We start from the raw sequence: 23,381 nt of genomic DNA on the forward strand, positions 1-23,381 counted from the left end.
ATCTATACCAACATTGAGCAATTTTCATTGTACAATTTCTACCAAACACTTCCATTTGTGCATAATTCTCCAGCATATTAGTCACAGTGTGGGAGAGCTGGTATTCAGAGGTTTGCCAATTTGGACCTATCTCATGCTTCAGATTTGAGGGTGGAGATTTTTTTCTTCAACAAAAGTTAAATAATAGTTATTTCGGAGATTTCCCAATCAGTTCATTGAGGCATTTTTTGACCCAGCTACCCAGGAAGAAACCGAGTGGGTGGGCAATTAAAATAGTCACTGGAACTTACCTGTATCAACTCGCCTGATTTCCCGTGAGGTCTGACCTTAATCTGTCCTAAGAAGCAGGCAAATGGAATATTTCCAGGAAAAAAACAGAGTCCTTCTCTAAGTACACAGTTATTGTCGCTACCTTTTGAGGCCAACTCTGTGGAAAAGGAACTTGGTCAGATAGATTCTAAGAAGGTAACTGGATCTTTTCTTCACTTTCCAGGTGGTGCCAAGATAGGAGGCAAGTTCCTTGGAGATTTGTAAAGAAAATTTAGGGCTGCTGTCCCCCACCTGGAGAAAATGATGACAATATCCTCCCAAATCTCTTCCCAACCACCAATCTGAAACTGGGTTCCATTTCTTTGACTCACTGATGGTGGCTTCCTGTCCCCAGACATCCTGCTCCCACTTGACAGCTAACTATCAATTTCTGTCAGGTTTGAATGGGAGACTGACTGGGCAGACGGAGATAAGTCCTCTGTGTTCTAGGTCTCACACAAATGAAATCCAGACAATTTGTTGTCTATCTTTACATTCCCTGCTCAACACCTACCTTGGGTCCAAATCAGGGTTTGGAATCAGGGATAATCAGCCTTTTTTGAAAACCCCATTCTTGAAAAATTACATCATTTTCTCATAGGTTCTGTGACAGACTCGAAGAATAGAATCTTACTGCATAGGTGGCCATTTGGCCTGTCATGTGCTTGTGTCTCCTTGAAATCTGTTCAATATTGGTCAGCACAAAGCTTATTCCTATAATCCTTAATTAGTCCTTTCCAAGTGTATCCAATTGCCTTTTGAAAGTTCCTATGGAATCTGATTCCGCCATCCTTTCATGTCATGCATTTCAGATCTTAACAATCCTATGTGTGGAAAAAAATCTCCTAATTTCCACTCCAGTCCTTTTGCCAATTCATTTTAAACCTATGGCCTCTCCTTATCAGAGTTACTCCCTTCTTCCTTTATCGAAATCCCTCATGATGTTGAACACCACTATTAGATCACCCCTTAACCTTCTCTGCCTTAGGAGCAACAGCCTTGGATTCAACAATCTTGCCACAAAGTCCCTTAACCTTGGTACCATGCTAGTAAACAATCCCTATCCTGTCTCCAATGTTGTTACAGTCTTCCTAAAGTATGGTGCCCAGAATTGAACACATTACTCCATCTGAAGCTGAACCAGAAATTTTTAATGCTTTAGCTTTACTTCCTTCTTTTATTCAATGCTCCTATTTATAAAACCAAGTGATAGAATCAAAAAATTATAACTGAACAGCAGGAGGCCATTTGGTCCATCCAGTTGCTGGCAGAACTCTGCAAGAGCGAGTCCCAATCCCTGTTCTATCCTCACATCCCTGATGTTTTTCCCTCTTCACGTATTAACCCAGTTCCCTTTTGAAAACTACAATTGAATCTTCCTCCAATACATTCTCAGGCTGTGCTTTCTGGGCTCGAACACTCGCTGCATAAAATGTTTTTCCCCATGTTGCCATTGATTCTTTTGTCTATTACCTTGTTCTTTGCTTCTTAACCCTTCCTTCAATGGGACCAATTTCTCCCAATCCAGACCTCTCATGACCGCTGTCAAATTTCGTATCAATCTTCTCCGCTCCATGGAAAACAACTCAGCTTCATGAATCTGTCCACATAACTGAAGCCCCTCATCTCGGAAACAATGCCCATAAAATTTTTCTGCAACCTCAATAAACTCTTCACACCTTTCCCAAAGTCTAGTGCCTAGAATTGGACACCATACTCCCCTTATAAATCTTCATCCTAACTTACTTGCTTTTTTAACAACTTTCTCAACCTGCCCTGCTACCTGCAATGATTTGGGTACATATATCCACAAACTTCTCTCTTCCTGCACCCCCATAGAATGTTGACCTTTATTTTATACTTCTTTTCCTCCTTTTGCCTACCAAAATGTATCACTTCACACTTCTCTGCATTAAATTTCACTTACCACGCATTCACCCATTAAAGCAGCCTGTATATATGAAGTCTAGTGCTATCCTCCTCACTGTTCACAATACACAATTTACAATAATTTTGTGCCATCCATAAATTTTGAAATAATGTGCCCGTGTCTAGATCATTAATATAGATCAAGAAAAGGAGAATTCCATGCAATTTTCGTTTAAATGGTTAACTTGCTCTGTCCCCTTCAAAGATGATTCAAGTTGTACTCCCAGGTCCCTCACTCCAGATAGTACCATTTCGATTATGTTCACTCTCTATGTTGTTCCTTCCAAAGGTCAAAGCTTTATACTTATCTGCATTGACTGCATCTACTATATGTCTGCCCAATTGAACAGCCTAAATCAATCCTCTAGAATGCCGTTATAATTCTCCTCGCTTTATGCTATGTTGGTGCCATCTGCAACCTTTAAAGTTTTGCTGTCTATACCCAAGTTTATCTTAATAAGAAAAGCAATGGTCCTAAGACCAATATTTGGGGTACATCAGTGCACACTTCTCTCCAGTCAGAAAAAACATTCATTCAACACTAATTGCCACCTCCAACCAGCTAATTACATAAAGTTACCAATATCTCTTTAATACTATAATCCTCTATTGCCCAAATAAATCTGATGTGTTTTGAAAATATGTAAATTCTACCACATTATCTTAATTAACACCTTCTATTACTTCAAATGACTCAAACCAGGTTAATCAGACATAATTTGCTTTGTGCTAGTTGCCTGCTGTTAAGCCATTCTTCTTCACGAGTATCAATTTTGTCTTTGACGATGGCCTACTAGTTTTCCTGCTGCTGACGTCAGACAAATCAACCTGCAGTTACCAGGGGTGGAATTATATAATTTTTTGACTCAGTGTCAACTCAGGCAGGAAAAACGAAGTGTAGCCCACCGACTCTACTGCTGGCTTTTCCCACCACAAATGTTGACTCTGGGCTTTAAAAGCCAGCAAATGGTCATTTACTGTTTTCTTGGCCATTGTTTCCAGTCCACCTGTGTTGGATCCCTTCTCAAATTACTGAAATTAGGGGCAGGATTTTCCAACCACGCTCGTCCCACCCAAGGTCAACGGACCTTTCCATGGTCTGCCCCTTGCCTGCTCCGATTCCAGTGGTGGGCGGAACGTGAAAATTGGCCCCTAGCTCTCTTCCAGTCGGGCATTTTCACCACTGATTTTTGTTCCCTTCTGTGGCTACTTTAAATCCTAACAATTTTAATGATCACTATTACTCAGAGGTTTTCTCACTGAAGCACTCTCCATTTGCCTGTATTTCATTCCCCAAAACTATACCCAGCGTTGCTTCCCTCCTAAGAAAATTCTCCTGTATACGTTTTAACTAATCTTCACCCTCTTTGTGCTTTATACTCCGTTAAATGAAGCTCCGTACTACTAATGCGGTTCTTTTCATATTGTTATACATTATATAATGCAGCTTTTTTGCAATTTGTCAGTAGATTTACCCTTCTATCTCTTTCTATCTAAGGGTCTATATAAACATTCAGCAATGTAACAACTCCTATTCCGTTCCTTAAATTTAACCGAAGAATTTCAATCTTTGAAGCCTCAAATATGTTTCTTTCTGGGATTGTAATTTTTCCCTGATCAGTACTGCCACTCCAATTTGTGGGCTGGATTTTACTGGTCATCAATGGGCAGGAAAGCACGGGACTGGACCTGTAAAATAGTGTACTGTGCCATCAGTGGCGTGTCCACCGCCTGCTGAACCTTGCCATCTTTTTATGAGTGGTGGGGGCAGTGTCAGGTGGGTCTCTTGCCCGTGGTCTGAATGAAACCTTTAAGTGGGCAATTAATGCTGACTTAAGGGCCTCCAACCATTGCTGTTCAGATTTATCAGAGGGCAGGAGAGGCTAGTGCCCAACCTGCAGCCTAGCAAATTTGACCCTTTGGATGCTGGCCAGTGAGAGGGGGCTGGACTTCCTTTTCAGGTCCCCATGGCCAATTGGATGTGCCCACCTCCACAGTTTTCCCTCCCCATGTCCACCCTCCCTGTGCAACATGCTCCTCCCCACGCTCCTTGCCAGGGCTTGCCAGCTGGTCCCCCGCGCATTCTCAGCCTTATCGGAGTTCCGGGGTTTCTCTTGTTACTCTTCCTCCTGGACCTCCTGCAATACTGGCAGTGGTCACTGCCAGCCTCTGATTGGCCTGCAGTACCATGAAGCAGGATGTGCTCCTGGAGAGGAAAATACGTTTTGCCTCAAGGTCCATAGACTGAAAAATGAAGGCATGGTTAGCTGGCCAACCAGGGGCGGGCTTGCACTTGACATTTGTCTACTGGGTCCGACAGGAGTCCGGTCACAGAGACAACAATTCCAGGAATCTAACTTGATCCACTATCGAAGTTTCATATTAAATAGTTATAGGTTTTTTAATATTGCAGTGGCAATGGCTCATTAATGAGAGCTTGAGGCTTATGTGTTTTTAAACATAAACAACTTTGCTGGTAGCCTTTAACAATGTACAGTTCCCAATAAAGTCTTCATAGAACCCTTCCATGCTTTTCCATTCATGTGACCAATTCAGCAATCTTGTTGTGGCATTTAATCTCAGTTTCTTTAATATTGAAAGATAGAAACTGGAAGCAGGAGAAGGCCATTTGGCTCCATCATTCATTATGATCATGGCTGATCATCAAATTCAGTTCCCTGACCTCTCTTTCCCCCCATATCCCTTGATCCCTTTGGCCCCAAGAGCTATATCTAATTTCTTCTTGAAATCAGACAACGTTTTGGCCTCAACTACTTTCTGTGGTAGTGAATTTCACACATTCACCACCCTCTGGGTAAATAAATTTCTCCTCACCTCAGTTCGAAAAGGTTTACCTCTTATTCTCAAACTATGACCCCTAGTTCTGGACTCGCCCACCATCAGGAACATTCTTTCTTAATCTACCCTGTCTAAATCTGTTAGAATTTTATAAGTTTCTATGAGATCCGCTCTCACTCTTCTAAACTCCAGAGAATATAATCCTAACCAATTTAGTCTCTCCTCATATGATCGACCTGCCATCCCAGGAATCAGCTTGGTAAACCTTCAACTTACTTCCTCTATAGCAAGGACATCCTTCCTCAAGTAAGGACAACTAAACGGCACACAATGCTCCAGTTGTGGCCTCACCAACGCCCTATACAAAATTGCAGCAAAACATCCCCATCCCTATACTCAAATCCTCTTGCTATGAAGGCCAACATGCCATTTGCCTTCTTTACTGCCTGCTGTACTTGCGCACTTACTTTCAGCAACTGATGCACAAAGGACATCAAGGTCTTGCTGAATATTCACCTCTCAATTTACACCCATTCAAGTAATAATCTGTCTTCCTATTATTGCTACCCAAGTGGATAACCTCACATTTATCCACATTATACTGCATCTGCCATGCATATGCCCACATACTCAACCCGTCCAAATCACGCTGAAGCATCTCTGCATTCTCCTCACAGCTCACCCTCCCACTCAACTTTGTATCATCGGCATAGTTGGAGATAACATATTTAGTTCCCTTTTCCAAATCAATAATATACAATGTGAGCAGTTGGGGTCCTAGCACAGATCCCTGCAGAACACCACTAGTCACTGCCTGCCAATCAGAAAAATACCTATTTACGCCAACTCTTCGCTTCTTATCTGCTAACCAGCTTTCTATCCATCTCAAGACATTACCTGCAATCCCATGTGCTTTACATAGTAGTCAGTTATGTGAGATCTTGTCGAAAGCCTTCTGAAAGTTTAAATGAACCACATCCACTGGTTCTCCTCAGTCAACTCAATAGTCACATCCTCAAAGAATTCCAACAGATTCGTCAAGTATGATTTTCCCTTTGTAAATCCATGCTGACTTTGATAATACCACTATTTTCCAAATGCTTAGTTATGAAGTCCTTGATAATGGACTCTTAACAACTTTTCCAGGCTCACTGGTCTATAGTTCCCTTTTTCTCTCTGAATTGCTGATTCTGCTGTCAATTTAAATGTTTTTTATCTTTTAAGTTAATTTCTCATTGCCAAGCTTCTTTCTTCAACCTCTTATTCTCCTAATTCAATTCTTCACTGGAATTACTCTTATTTTCTGGTAGCTTTTCATGGAGTTCAGTTTATTCTCTGTTGTCTCATTAAGTTCCTTCTTAACTTCATTTTGTCAATTGTTGCAATTTTTAAAAAAATCTGCTGTCAGTCATTTCATCTCGTTGATTTAATGTTTCGTGCAGAATTTGAATTTTTAGAAAGGAATGTGTGACTTTTCCCCAAATGTCCGTCCAGTATTTGGGTAATATTATTGATAGTAAAGGCCTACATAAAGCACCTATAAAGATGGAAGCTATTTTAGAAGCGCCACATTCTATGAATGTGACTCAATTGAGGTCCTTTCTAGGATTAGTAAATTATTACGGCAAGTTTGTTCCAAATGTAACTACATCAATGAAGCCATTGCAGTCATGGGACTAGACAGCAGGATGTGAGGAAGCATACAGCAATGTCAGAAATGCTTTGCAGAAGTATTGGCTCATTTTAATCCAAAGCTGCCATGACTGCATCCTTGCGATGTTTCACCTTATGGATTAGAGGCAGTAGTTTCACATATTATGCCTTCTGGAGAAGAACGACCAATAGCTTTTGCTTCACGTACTCTGACGAGTGCTGAATCTTACTATGTTCAGCTAGAAAAAGAAGCATTGAGTCTAATTTTTGCTGTACAAAGCTTCTCCAGTTTAGAGATGTGATCCCATGATGGGGAAGGTGATGGATATTGTATTGAAAGGAACGATAGCTGGAATGTATCATACACATCCTGATTTGAAACCATATGTATCTAGAAAGCTTGAGTTGACTGTCCAAGGTGGGTGACTTTTGAGGGGAATCCGAGTGATCATTCCTCTTAGTCTGTGTGGAAGTGTTCTTGAATAACTACATGATGGACATCTTGGTATAGTCCGGATGAAATAATTAGCACATAGTTAATTATGTGGCTGTGTCTGGATGCTCAGATTACAGAAAAAGTGGGACAGTGTCAATCTTGTGCACGAATAAGAAATACACCACTGCTGTCTCCTTTCCATTATTGGGAGTGGCCTAAAATGCCATGGCAACGATTGCCAGTACATTTTGCTGGTCCATTACATGTTGTTAATTCTAACTGATACACACTTAAAGAGGCCAGAATTTATTGTCGAACTGTTTGCAAGATTTGGGAAGCCGGAACAGACTGTTAGCGATAAAGGTTCACAGTTTCACAGAACGAGTTTGTGGTGAACCATTGTTGGTTACCACCAGGAGTGCTGAGCCATGGTCTGGCCAGTACTATGAGTCTGTAGATATGTTACTGTTGGGGTTAGGGTTGGGCTGTTCTACCTGTTAATATAGTCCTATGGTACACCCCAGTTGGCTCCGCCTCCTGGGAGAGGTATAAAGGTCACTGCTCTGCCTGGTGACCCTTTAGTCTGGGATTGTATATTGTATATAGTAGCTCCGTTATTGTTGGCAATAAAAGCCTTTATTTCCCGGGTACATCCTGCGTCCCGTGTGATTTATCGCGCATCAATTTTATTGTCAACAAGTAAATGCTTTTTTTTTGAAAAAAAAGCAAAAGAAAACATGGAGCAAATGCTTAAACCCAAACGGCTTACGTTGGACCCACGTGCGGCGGGAGCATCGAACACTTTCGACCACTGGCTGAAGTGTTTCCAAGATTACCTTGACGCCTCCACAGCGGTCACCGATGACGCCGACAGACTCTGGGTCCTCCACGCGAGGGTAAGCGACGCTGTATATTTAGCGATCCGTGGGGCCACCGACTACAAAGGGGCCCTCGAGCTTCTCAAAAAGCGATACAACAAACCTCCGAATGAGATCCATGCTCGACACCTTCTAGCCACTCGACGGCGGCAGCCCGGCGAAACGACGGAACAGTACGCGTGCGAGCTTCAGCAGCTAGCCAGAGCCTGCAACTGCAAGTCAGTGTCGGCAGCCCAGTACATGAGCGACTTAGTTCGAGATGCGTTCGTGGCGGGAATTGGCTCGTCGTACATCCGCCTTCGGCTGTTGGAGCAAGGTAACCTCGATCTCACTAAAACCATAGAGTTAGCTGATGCTCTAGAAACGGCCTCCAAAAGTCTGGAGATGTACCCCGACGACCGCGTGGAGAAATTGTGGCAGGGGCAGCCGCAGACTTCACTTTATTCAGCGGGACCGAAAAACTGCGCGATTGCGTTTCCAGCCTCGGACCTGACGACGGCAGCAGCTCCAGGTGGCCCGCGGTGTTACTTCTGTGGGGGGGTGAAACACCCTCGGCAGCGATGTCCAGCTAAAGCGGTGTTGTGCTCCGCCTGCGGCAAGAAGGGACATTATTCCAAAGTATGCCGGACCAAACCTCCATCCAAAAACAGCAGTGCGGCGTGTGACTCCCCGGAGCCGGCCTCCTTGTCTTCTGCGTCTTCAAGGTCTTCCACCACGTGCGATTCCAGGACGTCGCCATTCCGAACGACGGAGTCGCAAGACACGTGCGACCTGCAGGGGCCGCAGGTTTTGGCGCCATCGTCCACGTGCGACCTATGGGGGCAGCCATTTTGGTCGGCACCGACCGCGAATGACCAGCAGGGGTCGTCATCAACCATCTCAGCTGCCTGCAGTTGCACCCATGAACCAACGGTGGCGTCGATCATCCTGGACCAGGCCAAGCCTCACAGACTCGACAAGTCCATGATGGACATACCGGTAAACAGACGCCAGATTTATTGTTTGTTTGACAGCGGGAGCACGGAGAGCTTCATTCACCCTGACACCGTGAAGCGGTGTGGTCTCCAGATTCGGACTGTCAAGCAGACAATTTCGATGGCGTCAAGGTCCCGGTCTGTCACCGTGCTAGGGAGCTGCGTGGTCAATCTGACGGTGCAGGGCACGGTTTACGAGAACTTCAGGCTCCTTGTGTTACCGCACCTTTGCGCACCGATACTCCTAGGACTAGATTTTATGGTCCACCTGAAGAGTGTAACCCTGCAGTACGATGGGCCACTCCCTCTGCTTTCAGTGGGAGATCCGCAGCCTCTAAATTGCCCAACGCGCTCCACATGTAGTCTCTCAACGCTCAGGATTACCACACCCTCCCTATTCCAGAATCTCGTGCCAGGCTGCAAGCCCATCGCAACAAAGAGCAGGCGTTACAGCGCTGAGGATTGGATCTTCATTCGATCTGAACTTCAGCGGCTCCTCAAGGAAGGGATCATCCAACCTAGCGCTAGTCCTTGGAGAGCGCAAGTCGTGGTGGTTAAGAATGGGAACAAACCCCGGATGGTCATAGACTATAGTCAGACCATTAACAGATACACGCAGCTGGATGCGTATCCCCTCCCGCGCATATCTGACATGGTCAACCAGATTGCGCAGTACCGGGTGTTCTCCACCATCGACTTAAAATCTGCTTACCACCAGCTCCCCATTCGCTCAGAGGACCGACAATACATGGCCTTTGAGGCGGATGGTCGCCTGTACCATTTTTTAAGGGTTCCTTTTGGTGTCACGAATGGGGTCTCGGTCTTCCAGCGTGCTATGGACCGAATGGTGGACCAGAACGGGCTGCGGGCTATCTTCCCGTACCTGGATAACGTCACCATCTGCGGCCATGACCAGCAGGACCACGATGCCAACCTTCCTAGATTCTTACGCACTGCATCTCGCCTGAATCTGACCTACAACAGGGAGAAGTGTGTATTTCGCACGTGCCGCCTAGCTATCCTCGGATACGTGGTGGAAAACGGGGTCCTTGGCCCTGATCCAGACCGTATGCGCCCCCTCCTCGAACTCCCTCTGCCCACTAGCATCAAAGCACTGAGAAGATGTTTAGGCTTCTTCTCATACTATGCACAGTGGGTTCCCAATTACGCGGACAAAGCCCGTCCGCTCATCAAGTCTATCTCCTTTCCCCTAACAACAGAGGCTCGCTTAGCCTTTGCAGGAATAAAAGCCGACATCGCGAAAGCCACGATGCACGCTATCGATGAGTCCATCCCCTTCCAGGTGGAGAGTGATGCATCTGATTTTGCCCTGGCCGCCACACTTAACCAGGCCCGTCGCCTTTTTCTCTCGCACCCTCCAAGGCCCCGAAATTCGACATTCGGCGGTGGAAAAGGAGGCCCAGGCCATTGTGGAGGCCGTTCGGCATTGGCGCCATTACTTGGCGGGAAAACGGTTCATTCTGCTCACGGACCAGCGATCCGTGGCGTTCATGTTCAACAACACGTTACGGGGTAAGATCAAGAATGATAAAATTTTGAGGTGGAGAATCGAACTCTCCACCTACAATTATGATATCATGTACCGTCCAGGGAAGCTCAACGAGCCCTCGGACGCCCTGTCGCGTGGAACATGCGCTAGTGTGCAGGAGAATCGATTACAAGCTCTCCACAATGACCTCTGCCATCCGGGGGTCACTCGGCTCTTCCACTTCATAAAGGCTCGGAATCTACCCTACTCGGTGGAGGATGTCAGGTCCATAACCAGAAGCTGCCGGGTATGCGCGGAATGCAAACCGCACTTCTACCGACCTGACAGAGCACACCTCATTAAGGCCACTCGTCCTTTCGAAAGACTGAGTGTGGACTTTAAGGGCCCCCTTCCCTCGACGGATCGGAACGTGTACTTCCTCAATGTGATTGATGAGTACTCACGATTCCCTTTTGTCATTCCCTGTTCTGATATGACCGCTGCCACGGTTATCAAGGCATTACGTGATCTTTTCACCCTGTTCGGTTACCTCTGTTATATCCACAGCGATAGGGACTCGTCATTCATGAGCGACGACTTGAGGCAATACCTGCTCTCATATGGGATTGCCTCTAGTAGAACCACGAGCTACAACCCAAGGGGTAACGGACAGGTTGAACGAGAGAATGCTACAGTCTGGAAGGCTGTCTTACTGGCGTTGAGGTCTAAAGGTCTTCCAGTCTCCCGTTGGCAAGAGGTACTCCCTGATGCACTCCACTCCATACGCTCACTCCTGTGTACGGCAACCAACGCTACTCCTCATGAGAGAATGTTTTCATTCCCTAGGAAGTCTTCCTCTGGGACCTCATTACCGTCTTGGTTGACGTACTCAGGACCTGTCCTCCTGCGGCGGCATGTTAGGACCCGCAAGTCCGACCCTTTGGTTGAACAGGTCCATCTCCTCCATGCCAACCCTCAGTATGCCTACGTGGCATATCCTGACGGGCAAGAGGACACGGTCTCGATTCGAGATCTGGCACCAGCAGGGGGCCTGGAAACCCCTGTCGCTCCCACACCCCCAGTTAGGGACCCCCCAACCATTATCTCCCCTCCTGACACGGCGCGGGCAGTATCGGGACCACCACTTAACCCTCTTACTCCCTTGTACAGCTTGCCTGAGTCCAGGAGATTGTCGCCACTTCGAGGCGTGCCCGAGTTCAGCAGGTTGTCACCACCTCGTCGTCTACAGGCCCGTGAGGAACTGGAGGAGTCGCTGGACACCGCCTTGGCGAGAACGTCACCTCGATTGCCTGTACCGGTGTCATCGCCGGTGTTGAGGAGGTCACAGCGACGGTGCGGTCCCCCAGACCGTTTGAACTGATAGACAGATGAACAATTGTTCTGTGTTTTGTACCCCGCCGGCCTTTGTTTTCAAAGGAGGGGTGAATGTGGTGAACCATTGTTGGTTACCACCAGGAGTGCTGAGCCATGGTCTGGCCAGTACTATGAGTCTGTAGATATGTTACTGTTGGGGTTAGGGTTGGGCTGTTCTACCTGTTAATATAGTCCTATGGTACACCCCAGTTGGCTCCGCCTCCTGGGAGAGGTATAAAGGTCACTGCTCTGCCTGGTGACCCTTTAGTCTGGGATTGTATATTGTATATAGTAGCTCTGTTATTGTTGGCAATAAAAGCCTTTATTTCCCGGGTACATCCTGCCTCTCGTGTGATTTATCGCGCATCAGAGTTACAATTAATATCACTGAAGAATTCAGGGATACCGTGAGCGAATATCGAGAAAATTTAGCAAATATCCTGAAACTAGATGAATTGGAAAAATTAAGACAATGGCTGGGAGAAATATATAAAACTATGTACATATTGAACAAGAAATAAAGAGAACTGATGAGGAAATTAAAGATATCGAGGAAAACACATGGTGGGATAATATATGGAATTGGGGAAACAATGTACAAAAAGATCCATGGTATGTTTATTGTCCTATACACTGATCATAATGATGTTATTAATAATGGTGCATCAATTGTTTATGGCTGTAATGTTAAGAAGATGGAAAAAAACAAGTTCAGATGGTATTTAATAAAAGAAAAATTTATGAGCTGTTGCAGAGAAATACTTCTAACAGGAAGAGTAGACGGCATGGTGGTTAGCACTGCTGCCTCACAGCGCCAGGGACCCGGGTTCGATTCCTGGCTTGGGTCTGTGTGGAGTTTGCACATTCTCCCCGTATCTGTGTGGGTTTCCTCTCGGTGCTCCGGTTTTCTCCCACAGTTCAAAGGTGTATGGGTTAGGTGGTTTGGCCATATAAAATTGCCTTGTAGTATCAGAAGGACTAGCTAGGGTAAATGGTTGGGGTTATGGGGATAGGGCCTGGATGGGATTGTGGTCAGTGCAGACTTGATGGGCTGAATGGCCTCCTTCTGCACTGTAGGGATTCTATTATATGTCATACCAAATTGTTTTAAACGAAATGAATTATAATTTTGATTGAAACTGAGACTATCTCTGTGTATTTGTTTTCTTTTGAAAATGTAATTGTAAAGTGGACTTATAGAACACCTGAAGGTGCTGATGCTGTGATCCAATGTTATAAATAAAACATGGTATTAAAAGGGGGAATGTAGCCAGTGGGCTATTGTCTAATACAAAAATGGCCAAACAAGAAGAGAACACTACTATGGCTTGATGGGAAATATGGATAACTTCAGAAAAGAAGATTTTAAAAACTAGGCTGAGTATGTGGACTGCTCTTTTTACTGATAACAAATGGCTTTGGTTTTACGATGGGTAATAAAGTAATTCTAATCGATCAAATGGACAGAAACCAAATACAGTGGAGCCAGTAGCCAAATTTTAAGTGTTAAAATAACTTGGGACACCATCCTAAGATTAGGCAGCTGCAATAAACCAATTTGGATGATATGCCTATGGTCTGTGCTTACATGCAAAACTGCATGTGTTTGAGGCAGCCTCAAGGAATAAATATTGGAGTTTTGAAAAATCTGAAGAGAAGGGAACCACAGAACAGAAGAAGAGGCACCTCAAGCTACAAGCTTGATGAAGTCTGAACCACCTCCAAGTTGGGCCAGCATAAGTGAAAAAAGACACCCCTTCAGGTCCATTAGCTAAGTATAAGTAGTTAAAATCTATGTTTGTATACCTGTTACAGTAGATTTATAGTGGAATAGAAGCATTTAATTGTGTTAAAGTGTTAGAGAGTCAGTCTTGTAGCAGTGTTAAGTATTTAAAGTTTTGTTATATTTTTCTAATAAAGAGATTTGATTTAAAGATAAGGGTCTCAGTAAACAACAGCTAATGCTAAAATTATCTGAATTAATATTGAAGCATTAAATCATATGTGAGCCATTACTTGTTTCTCAGAGTTAACAACAAAACCAAATATAACTGATCAGCAGCATCTTTAGAACGGAAATTCGTGAGGAACAAATATTCTGAAGCACTGAAGACTTATCACTCCTTATCAACTTATCACTCCTTATCACTCCTTATCAACTTATCACTCCTTATCAACTTATCACTCCTTATCAACTTATCACTCCTTATCACCAGATCACCCGAAGTAATTGTTTCTGGAGTCCTGACCCGTTGATTAGATTGTTCTGAATCCTCACACATAATGATCTTTTCATTGGCCAATGTAGACAATGCTTTGAAACTGTTGTTCCAGTTGACGTACTGCAATAATGTCACGAAAGCTAATATAGAATCAGCGAAGACAATAAATTCTTCCAGACATTTGATCCCTACTATTGTAACTTTGTATTCTTCATATTTTTCCTAAACTTGAGATTGATTTGCCAAGGATAATGGTCTAGATTATGCAATCACAATGTCACTGATAATTATTACAATGAATGGGATGCCTTCATGATCATGAAACCTAGGCCAACATTTGATATATTTTGTGGCAGTATTTACAAGTCGGCCGAGACTTTATGTCTAGAATAAATTTATCATGGAAATAAATTTATCATGGAAAACTGAGGATAGTCTCTCTCATTGAGACCTTTGTTTAGTCCGTGTACCAGCAACTTTCCATTGGTTAGTTCTTTGAAAGAAACTTTAAATGTTAGATTTTAAAACTGCCAGATTGCACACTTGTTTATTGTTACAAAAGAACATTATCATGTGTTGCGAAAATGTAGCAGCAAACATCAGGATAAATGCAGAAACAACAGCATGGCAAATCAAAAAAGCAACTTTCCAAAACTTTCAGTTCTGCTGAATCCAGAGTGCGTCACCCCTTGTTCTTCGGCTACATGCACTTCATCTGTGGGAAGCCAGCCCAGTCCCCAGTCCAAATCAGCAGCGGTGGGCACATCATTGTAGCAAAATATTGGAGCCATGGAAAGATTCACGAGAGTGATACCAGGAATGAGAGGTCATAGTTCTGGATGAGAAAGGCTTAGAATACTTGAGGTGTTTTCACATCAGTTACAAAGAAGGTTGTGGTGGTGTGAATGAGGGAATGGTAATGTTGGGGGGGGGAAGGGTTGGCGAACATATGCAACAAAAAGTTAATACAAATGTTGAGCAATTTGGAGAGGCTGTATCTTGTCTCTTAAATTCCTCATTCAGAGTAACTTAAACTCCAGAATACTGCTGAGGTCACTTTATTCCAAAATTCTTCAAGACTTTTGGACCAATTTTAACCCTGCTATGCCCCCCATCCTCCAGTAGAAACCAGGTGAGCAGAAATTTCCTGTCAATTTAAAAGTAAGAAGGGCACTCCTTTTTAAAATACGCAGGTAAGCCTCAACGGCACCATGGAGAACCTGGCAACAGGTCTGTGCAGCGAAGTTCTTGTGATTAGGCAGAAGTCGAGCCAGGGTCAGAAGAAATTCAAAATAGTAAGTAGATTTTCTTTTTTTCAAAAAAGCTTCTCTTGCAAAACCTGGAGCTGGTGTGTTCTGTAAGACTCCACAAGAAAAAGCACTCCCCCCCTCCGCCCCCGCAACCTCCCTGATCTCAAGGCTCTCCTGAACACCAACCACTTCACTGAGTGCAGGAGAATGTTCCTTCACATTAACAGCAGCACCTCCTACCACCCTACATCCCATTTTCACCCGAGCCTCCGTCCCACCCACATGATTACTTCCTCAAATTAAAATCAAGGTTTTTGAATTCCTGTATGATGAAGTGATCTTACTGTCTTGTTCGCACTGAGGTGGAGAAATGGCAGATGGAGTTTAATCTGGACAAATGTGAGGTAATGCATTTTGGAAGATCCAATGCATGTAGGAATTATACAGTAAGTGGTAGAACCCTTAGGAGTATTGACAGGCAGAGATCTGGGCGTACATGTCCACTGATCACTGAAAGTGGCAACGCAGGTGGATAAGGTAGTCAAGAAAGCACACGGCATGCTTGCCTTCATCAGTCGGGGCATTGAGTATAAAAATTGGCAGGTCATGCTGCAGCTGTACAGAATCTTAGTTAGGCCTCATTTAGAATATTGTGTACAATTCTGGTCGCCACACTACCAGAAGGATGTGGATGCTTTGGAGAGGATACAGAAGAGGTTTACCAGGATGTTGCCAGGTTGAGGGTTTTAACTATATGGGGAGGTTGGATAAACTCAGTTTGTTCTCACGGGAATGACGGAGGTTGAGGGGCAACCTGATAGAGGTTTACAAGACTATGAGTGGCATGGACAGGGTGGATAGTCAGATTCTCTTTCCTAGGGTAGAAAAGTCAATTCCTAGGGGACATAGGTTTAAGGTGTGTGGGGAAAAGTTTAGAGGAGATGTGCGAGACAGGTTTTCTTTTTATACAGAAGTTGGTGAATGTCTGGAACACGTTGCCCATGGAGATGGTGGGAGTAGGTACGATAGCGGCATTTAAGGGGCATCTAGACGAATACATGAATAGGATGGAAATGGAAGGATACGGACTCCGTAAGTGCATACGGTTTTAGTTTAGGCAGGCATCATGATCGGCTCAGGCTTGGTGGGCCGAAGGGCCTGTTCCTGTGCAGTACTGTTCTTTGTTCTGGTTCTAGCTGGAATCCATAAAACATGGCCTGAATCTTCTGAATTCCAGGGCAACAAAATCTGTATTTAGATTGCTGTTGTACGTCAGGATCCTGTTGAGGTCCTGAAACATGTGCTGAAATTGCCCAGGAAGTTTCAACTTCCAATGGACTGTTTTATAGCACCCCCCCCCCCCCCCCCCACCCCCCGGACACTAAATGGATGTCTCCAACACTGAGCTCAGGGCTTGATAAGAGACAAAATAACAGTTAAATGTTACACCCACTAATCTCTGCAATAACTCAATGATCATTATAATTAAACAGAGCACTGCAACTCAAATCATAACCCCCAATCCGATTATCTCCCAACCTGGCCCAACTACCTCCCCGGCTCGATTACCAGTTCTATCCCACCACCCACTTATTCATGATACTCCACTATTCTGGACTCCCCCTGAATTGCTAGATAATTTCTGCCCTCCTGTTATTAGCCTCGCCAAGGCCAGTAAAGATCTGATTGTGAGGGTCTCCATTAAACTTAAATGGTGATTGTGAAATTGCTGATTTTATTACATTATTATGAATTATTTCTGTGCACGTTATTTATAGCTGCTAATTAACGCTGTGGGACATGCTTGTAAATATGTAATTTATGGTGCTCATGTGACACTTAACCTTGGAGGCCCCTGAAGGTCTCAGTGAGGCTGTGGAATCTTACTTCAGTAGGTAATGAATTCTTCTCAGAGGTTATTTTAACCTGTCGTGTTGTTTTTATCTGAGTTGCGATCTTTGTGTATCGGTTTTGCCATCAGCACTCCTGGTGTCCAAAGGCAACAGCTGTCAAGACTCGACAGGGAGACGTGCAATCAAATTCAAATGAGAAAGATTCCTTTCGGAAAATAACACAGAACACAAATAATTTGAGACTTGGTAAATTTAGCTTGCTTTGGAAGAAAAAGATAACTTTGAATCTATGGTTCATTTCTGGGTCTGTTGTGGACTGTTTGAGGTTAAATGTTCTGATTAGTCAACTATTCAATTAGTGACGTATCATGTGGCTAGCAGCTTGGTAGAGGACAAGCTGGATGGATCTTGCAGGTAAGGTCATTCACCTTGGATTCTGTGACCACTGGTGTCTGTGTACTGCAAATTCTGGATACAGCATGATGAGTCAAAGAGGCACAATCAGTGAAAACTCGCCCAGGTTGTGGGTAGAGGTTGTTTTAGGTGATGAACTTTTGAACCAGCGTAAAAGATCTCAGATACTCCAGCATGAAGAGGTTAATGGTGCACCTCACTTACACTTAAAATTCTGGAATCTTTAACACAATTCCACCCACATTCCACTGTTACATAGAGTGGAATGCAGAATCTCCAGAAGCAGTTGTTGTAATGCACTAGTAACCTGTGGGTGAGAAACCTCACAATTACATCCTAACCCTTGTCCTTCTTTCTTTTTTCTAGTGGAATCACAGGACCCAATCAAACATCAAATGGATTGGTGTTGAAAACACTGATGACAGCTCACTCTTACTCAGCCGAATATCAAAAAACTGATTGTTAAGGTACCTTACTCAGATAATGATTTAGAATGGATTGAACAAGGTGCTGGTGAGCAGTGACAAGTAAGGTCAAGGAAAGAGCTAACTGAGAGTCAACTCACGGCCGAGCTCTGAGGGGGTGTAAACATCAGCAGCTCAGCACTTAAAAAACATTTGACTTCTGGACACCTGAGTCACTGGGGTATTTGAGACTGAATGTTATAATTCCATTGGCTATCATGTGGCTACCAGCTTGATAGAGGTCAAGCCAAATGGATCTGGCAGGTAAGGTCATTCATGTTGGATTTTGAGACCACTGGTGTCTATGCAGTTCAAATTCTGGGTACAATGTGATGAGCACCGTCAGAAAGCTTCCAGAACACATTTAGTAGCATGGTGGAATCTACTGCCAACTTCTGTGGATCTCACATATGACATTCCTCAATTAAGCATGGAATGAATGGTCATTTCAATGGCTGTTGGAGTTCAGCTTTCCCCTCCACAGCTCCCCCACCTCATCATGCCTTGAAGGAACCTACATCATAAGTAATAGTATCTCAGTGGTATTCATACTGGAGCCATGCAGGGTCCAGGCTCAAATATCTCCTTCTTCCTTGGACAGGCTCAGAGAGAGAATGGATATTGAGGTCACTCAGATCCCTGCAGTCTTCTTCTGCAGTAACGGTCCAGTAGGACACAATGTGCTTGCACTTTTTATTTTGTATGGCTGAGTAAATGTCAGTTTATTGTTCAGTCTTTGAACATGTTGTTCCATCATCAGGGAAAATGTGAATATAATTTCTGTTTCACATCTCGGTCATCATGCACCACTGAGCAGCTTAAGAGCTAAATTAGATAGCCCTCAAAAAAAGGGAGTAGGGGCCACAAGGGGTGATTAACTAGAACCCAAGTAATGCAAGTAGCAAGCCAACTTTATGCTGCCGATTCATTTGAATGATGGCCGCTTGAAGCCCGCAGCAACCAAACTGTTCACTGGCTGTATGCATCAGTGCAAAGCCCAAAATTGCAACTTGCTAGCACCACTTAAAGCTAACCGGCACTACTTAAAGTTATTCTGTAAAAGTGCATGTGCATTGTAACTTCAGCAGGTGGTGGTAATTATGCAGGAAGAGATCATGAATTGGGCAATAATAAAGATAGACACAATATGGGAGAGCAGGTTCCAAGGTTTTCAAACACTGTGGTGGAGACATTGGTTGACAAAAATGGAGATATCCTGTTACTGTGGAAGGCCAGGAGGCCCTCCAGACACATTCTCAGTGAAGAATCCTGCTTCGGACACCATGAAGTAGCCTTCCAGTGTGGAGTATGTCAACAGCAAGTCTTTATTAACAAACCATAACTATGCAGATATTTACAGTAGAAGGTACAGGTATGGAGCTGACCCCATTCTAACTCTTAACCCAACTGTGTCCATCTCCAAGCTGACCCTGGCTCTGGATCATGTGCCTTCTTACATCATGTGCCTTCTTACATCACCGTGTGGGTAGTGTAGTATTAAGTCCTACTTTAACCCTTTTTGTATCTGACCCTTCCAAAGGCAGTGGGACCAGAAGCTGTGGAGATCAATAGCTAAAGCTCTGAAGACTTGGATGAAGTTCCATGAGAAGGTCAATGCTTTCCTATGGGTAGTCAAGGCCAGTGAATACACCTTCAAGTTCCGTCTCCTACCAACTGCACAACAAGCCTCAGCCAATGCTCAATTTACCACCACCCATCACTCACGTACTATCAATATCTATTAAGACTCATATCTAATATTCCTTTGCTTCATCTCACCCTCACACACTTGGCACTGTTGGAAGCCTCATACTCACAGCTCATAATTTGCACACCCTGACTGTTATCTTCTGGACATAGAAAATAATTTAGGATAGGAACCATTTCCAGGTCCTGATCCTGCCAGTGTCTGACATGGTTTTGCAATCTTACAGGAGGGGCCAATTAGCATTCACCTCTGCATTAACTATCCAATTAAGGATGGCAAGAAAATCTACATTATAGAATGTCCAGTGAGATTCCCTGCAGGACTGGATGGCCAACAGCCCCACTGGGAAAGTTAAACGTGGCTAATACAGGTAGTGAGCACGAGGGGTGCCTCAAAATGGAGACAATCTCGGATTGCCGTAGAACATCATCAATTCAGTTTTAAAGTTCTGTCATTGGAAGTTTGAGAGGAGGATCCAGTGGCCCACTGCCTTGCTGCAGAAAGCCCACCTCGTAGTTGCCAGGCTCTGGACTCAGCGGAGAGCACATGCAACACTGTGGAAGTCTCATACATGTGCAATAATGATCCTCGATTGAAGCCTTTCTCGTATCATTTAGTTGCCCACCTTTGTAGGTCAGGTTGTTGATTCCTGTGGGAACCTGCCCCAGGAAACCTGCTTGGAGGCAGGATGCTGCTGGGGAGTCATCCAGTCCCTGCCTTACCCCATCTCCATAGGGCTGGGAAGATTTTGGCCACTGCCATGACAGCCATGTGTGACTGCAGCAGAGAGCAGATTTCAGTGAGGATATCCTTACTAAAGTGCCAGGTGTCTCACACAATCTTTCTCACCGATTTCCAGGTAGAGAATTTCTCCCTGAACACTTTGAACAGATATTGTCTCCTACAGAGAATGCTTTATTTCCCCTCCTCTTTCGAGTATCTTGTCCTGCTCTAGGAGGCCTCTACTGATTTTCAAAGGCACGTTGTATTCCAAGGGAAATGCAAATGAATGCAGCCATATTTGAGAAGCACAAGCCTTGAAGGTCAGCGAAAACCCCTTCATGACCTACTACATTATTTCTCACGGATTTTTGTAACTATAAACAATGATAGAAAGTATCAAATTCTGGTAGAATCAGAGCAACATGAACTATCTTATGAGTAGTGAATCACATTGGTGGTGGGATCATTCCTACTGCTGAACCTCTGTTCAGCTGTATGAGGTAAAAAGGAGTTAGCCAGAAATTTGAGCTCCAAAATGCCATCAAATCAGCATTACATGCTCATTGATGTCATGATCTACCTGCTCTATACACTTATAGCAGACATCTGCGGTGTGCTAATGCCCTTACCAATATGGCAATGCTGTGATTCATCCCACAAGTATGTGCATGTGCCACAGATGCTATTTTGGTACACTTTAAGATTAATTGTAACATCCAAGAATGGGCTTTAACTCAGCTAAATTTTCACCCCTTACATTTGCCAAGCCACGTCACCTTATAAAGAAGTCTGGGAAGACAGTCATTGTTGCAGTGCAGTTGTATTACAGGAATGGAACATGAGGCTCTCTCATGATGACAACAGTTTTCCAAACCTCATGAATTATTGCTTGGCCAGGTACCAGAAAGCATGCTGAGTCAGATTGCTCCATTAGATGCCGAGTTGTTACAATCTGGAGCTTTTCAGGCTTGAGCTCTTATAGGTTACTCACTATAAGCTTCTCATCAGCAACAATAATCTCCCTCCTCCTACGTTAGTCATGAGGGTACACATTCTAGAAGCATTAAGAGCAGGTAAAATAGCACTTTTGTGTGGCACTTGAGTGAGAAATAATTTGTTGGCCTTTCTGTACGTCTAATAAATCACAGAGTTGGTTTGAAACTTTGATGTACAGGGATCCATCCTGTAACAGCTCGTGATATTGCAGTAATACTTGACATGAATAGTAATTTTGGTATTTGGACAGTTGCTGTTGATTGCAGGGTTAATGAAGGTGAACAGATAGTATTCACTGATGTTCTCTCCAACTAGCTGTTATTGAATAGCCATGATTGCAGGCAGCCATCTCTCACTTCCTCGTCATATCTTTATTTTTGGTGTTGTCACTTTCATCATACTGAAGGTTCTTCACGTACGATAACTTCATGTGTTATCATCATTGCAGAACAATATTTTGCAGCAAACCACAATCATTTGGGATACTCTTTCTGGCTACTTTGCAAGATGCTACCAGACCTGTCCAGGAATTTAAATAAGGGCTTCAGTGGTCTGCTCAATGGGAGCTAACCTATGGATCTTACTATAGCACAATTCTATGGCTGACTGTGGAATCCAAAGAGAAGTTTTAAGCTAAGTGTATGTAAGATGTCGCTCTTGACTTCAAGCAGCCAGCTTTCAACTAGCTGTTCAGGGTTTAATGGTAAAGGAATTGATGACTAACACAGTATAAAAGCATCATGAAAACTATCAAGGAAAAGGCCACAGACACCTTCTTTGAATGCAACTGTTGTGATATATGAAACTCAGAGACTAAGTAGGTATTGGTGCCAGAGATACTAGTGCTCATAGAACTATATTCCAGTAGAATTCATTACCTTCAAGGTAGCCAGGCAGAAAATAGAAAAGGAAATAGCTTACATTATAAAATGTATTACTGTGTTTGTTCAGTCCACTTACATTTAGAATGATGTCCAAGGTATAGAACATAAAAATCCAATAACTAACCAATGGCATTCTTGCAGCAAAATATTGATCCTCAACAAAAGTCTCATTAATCTTTGCTGATTATGCCGCAAGTTTTATGCTGTTATTTGACCAATTAAATTTGACTGCTTTGCTGTCTTTTTAGCTGTTAGTCAGTTTTTGTAATCAGTAAAAGACCAAAATGACATCATTCTCTCCAGACAAAAGATAGAATGTGGGATTTTTTGTTAATGTACTAGATGTGTTACAATTACTTTCTTTTATTGATTTTATGAGAAGTAACCAAGAACAGTGATATTTGCTATCTGGAATGGTACCATTAATCACATCTAAAGTCAGAATGTGTTCATTTTTCCCCTCTGTCTTGGCTGTTTATAAGTGAAGACCAATCTTAGGAAATTCATTTATATTGAGGTGTATACAAAAACTATTCCGCTTTTGTAACAGAGGGAGCTGAGCTATTGTTTCTAGAAGTACCTATTAAAGAGCATTTACACCACGGAAATGAGCCATTTAGCCTGTGGATTTGAACTCCATATGAGCCTCTTCCCATCTACCACTAATGTGAAGATGCACATCACCACTCACCATGGTCTTAACATTTGTGAAAGAGAAACAAAAACAAGTGTTAAGATTTGAACCAATATATGAGACAGAGGGGGAAAAAGTCAGTTTGCTTTCATTGTTATTCTGTTCCTTGGAAGCCCTCAAAGAGTATTCTCTGTGAAAAACCCAGAACATTCACATGTGAAATATTTGACATTTTTCATATTAAGAGCATATCGTGGGGAGATATTTATAAACTGCACACATTTCTCACTCATTTAAACATTAACATTTGTCAGAAATATACTCTTAACTATATACTCTTAAGTACTCGAGAAACTTATCAGTCCTGATTGAATGGGGGAGCAGACTCGATG

At 43.6% G+C, this 23,381-nt stretch overlaps 1 protein-coding gene across 1 annotated transcript in view; it reads right to left on the bottom strand.

Annotated features, from left to right (window-relative positions):
- rxfp1 (relaxin family peptide receptor 1) overlaps positions 1-23,381 on the bottom strand; it is a 177,504-nt gene that overhangs the window by 124,418 nt on the left and 29,705 nt on the right. The window contains exon 4 of the mRNA XM_078233281.1: positions 1,783-1,962. Within this exon, the coding sequence (XP_078089407.1) occupies positions 1,783-1,962 (180 nt within the window). The remainder of the gene's footprint in view (positions 1-1,782; positions 1,963-23,381) is intronic.

This window comes from Mustelus asterias, chromosome 1, assembly GCF_964213995.1.
Source record: "Mustelus asterias chromosome 1, sMusAst1.hap1.1, whole genome shotgun sequence".
NCBI classification, from domain to species: Eukaryota; Metazoa; Chordata; class Chondrichthyes; order Carcharhiniformes; family Triakidae; genus Mustelus; species Mustelus asterias.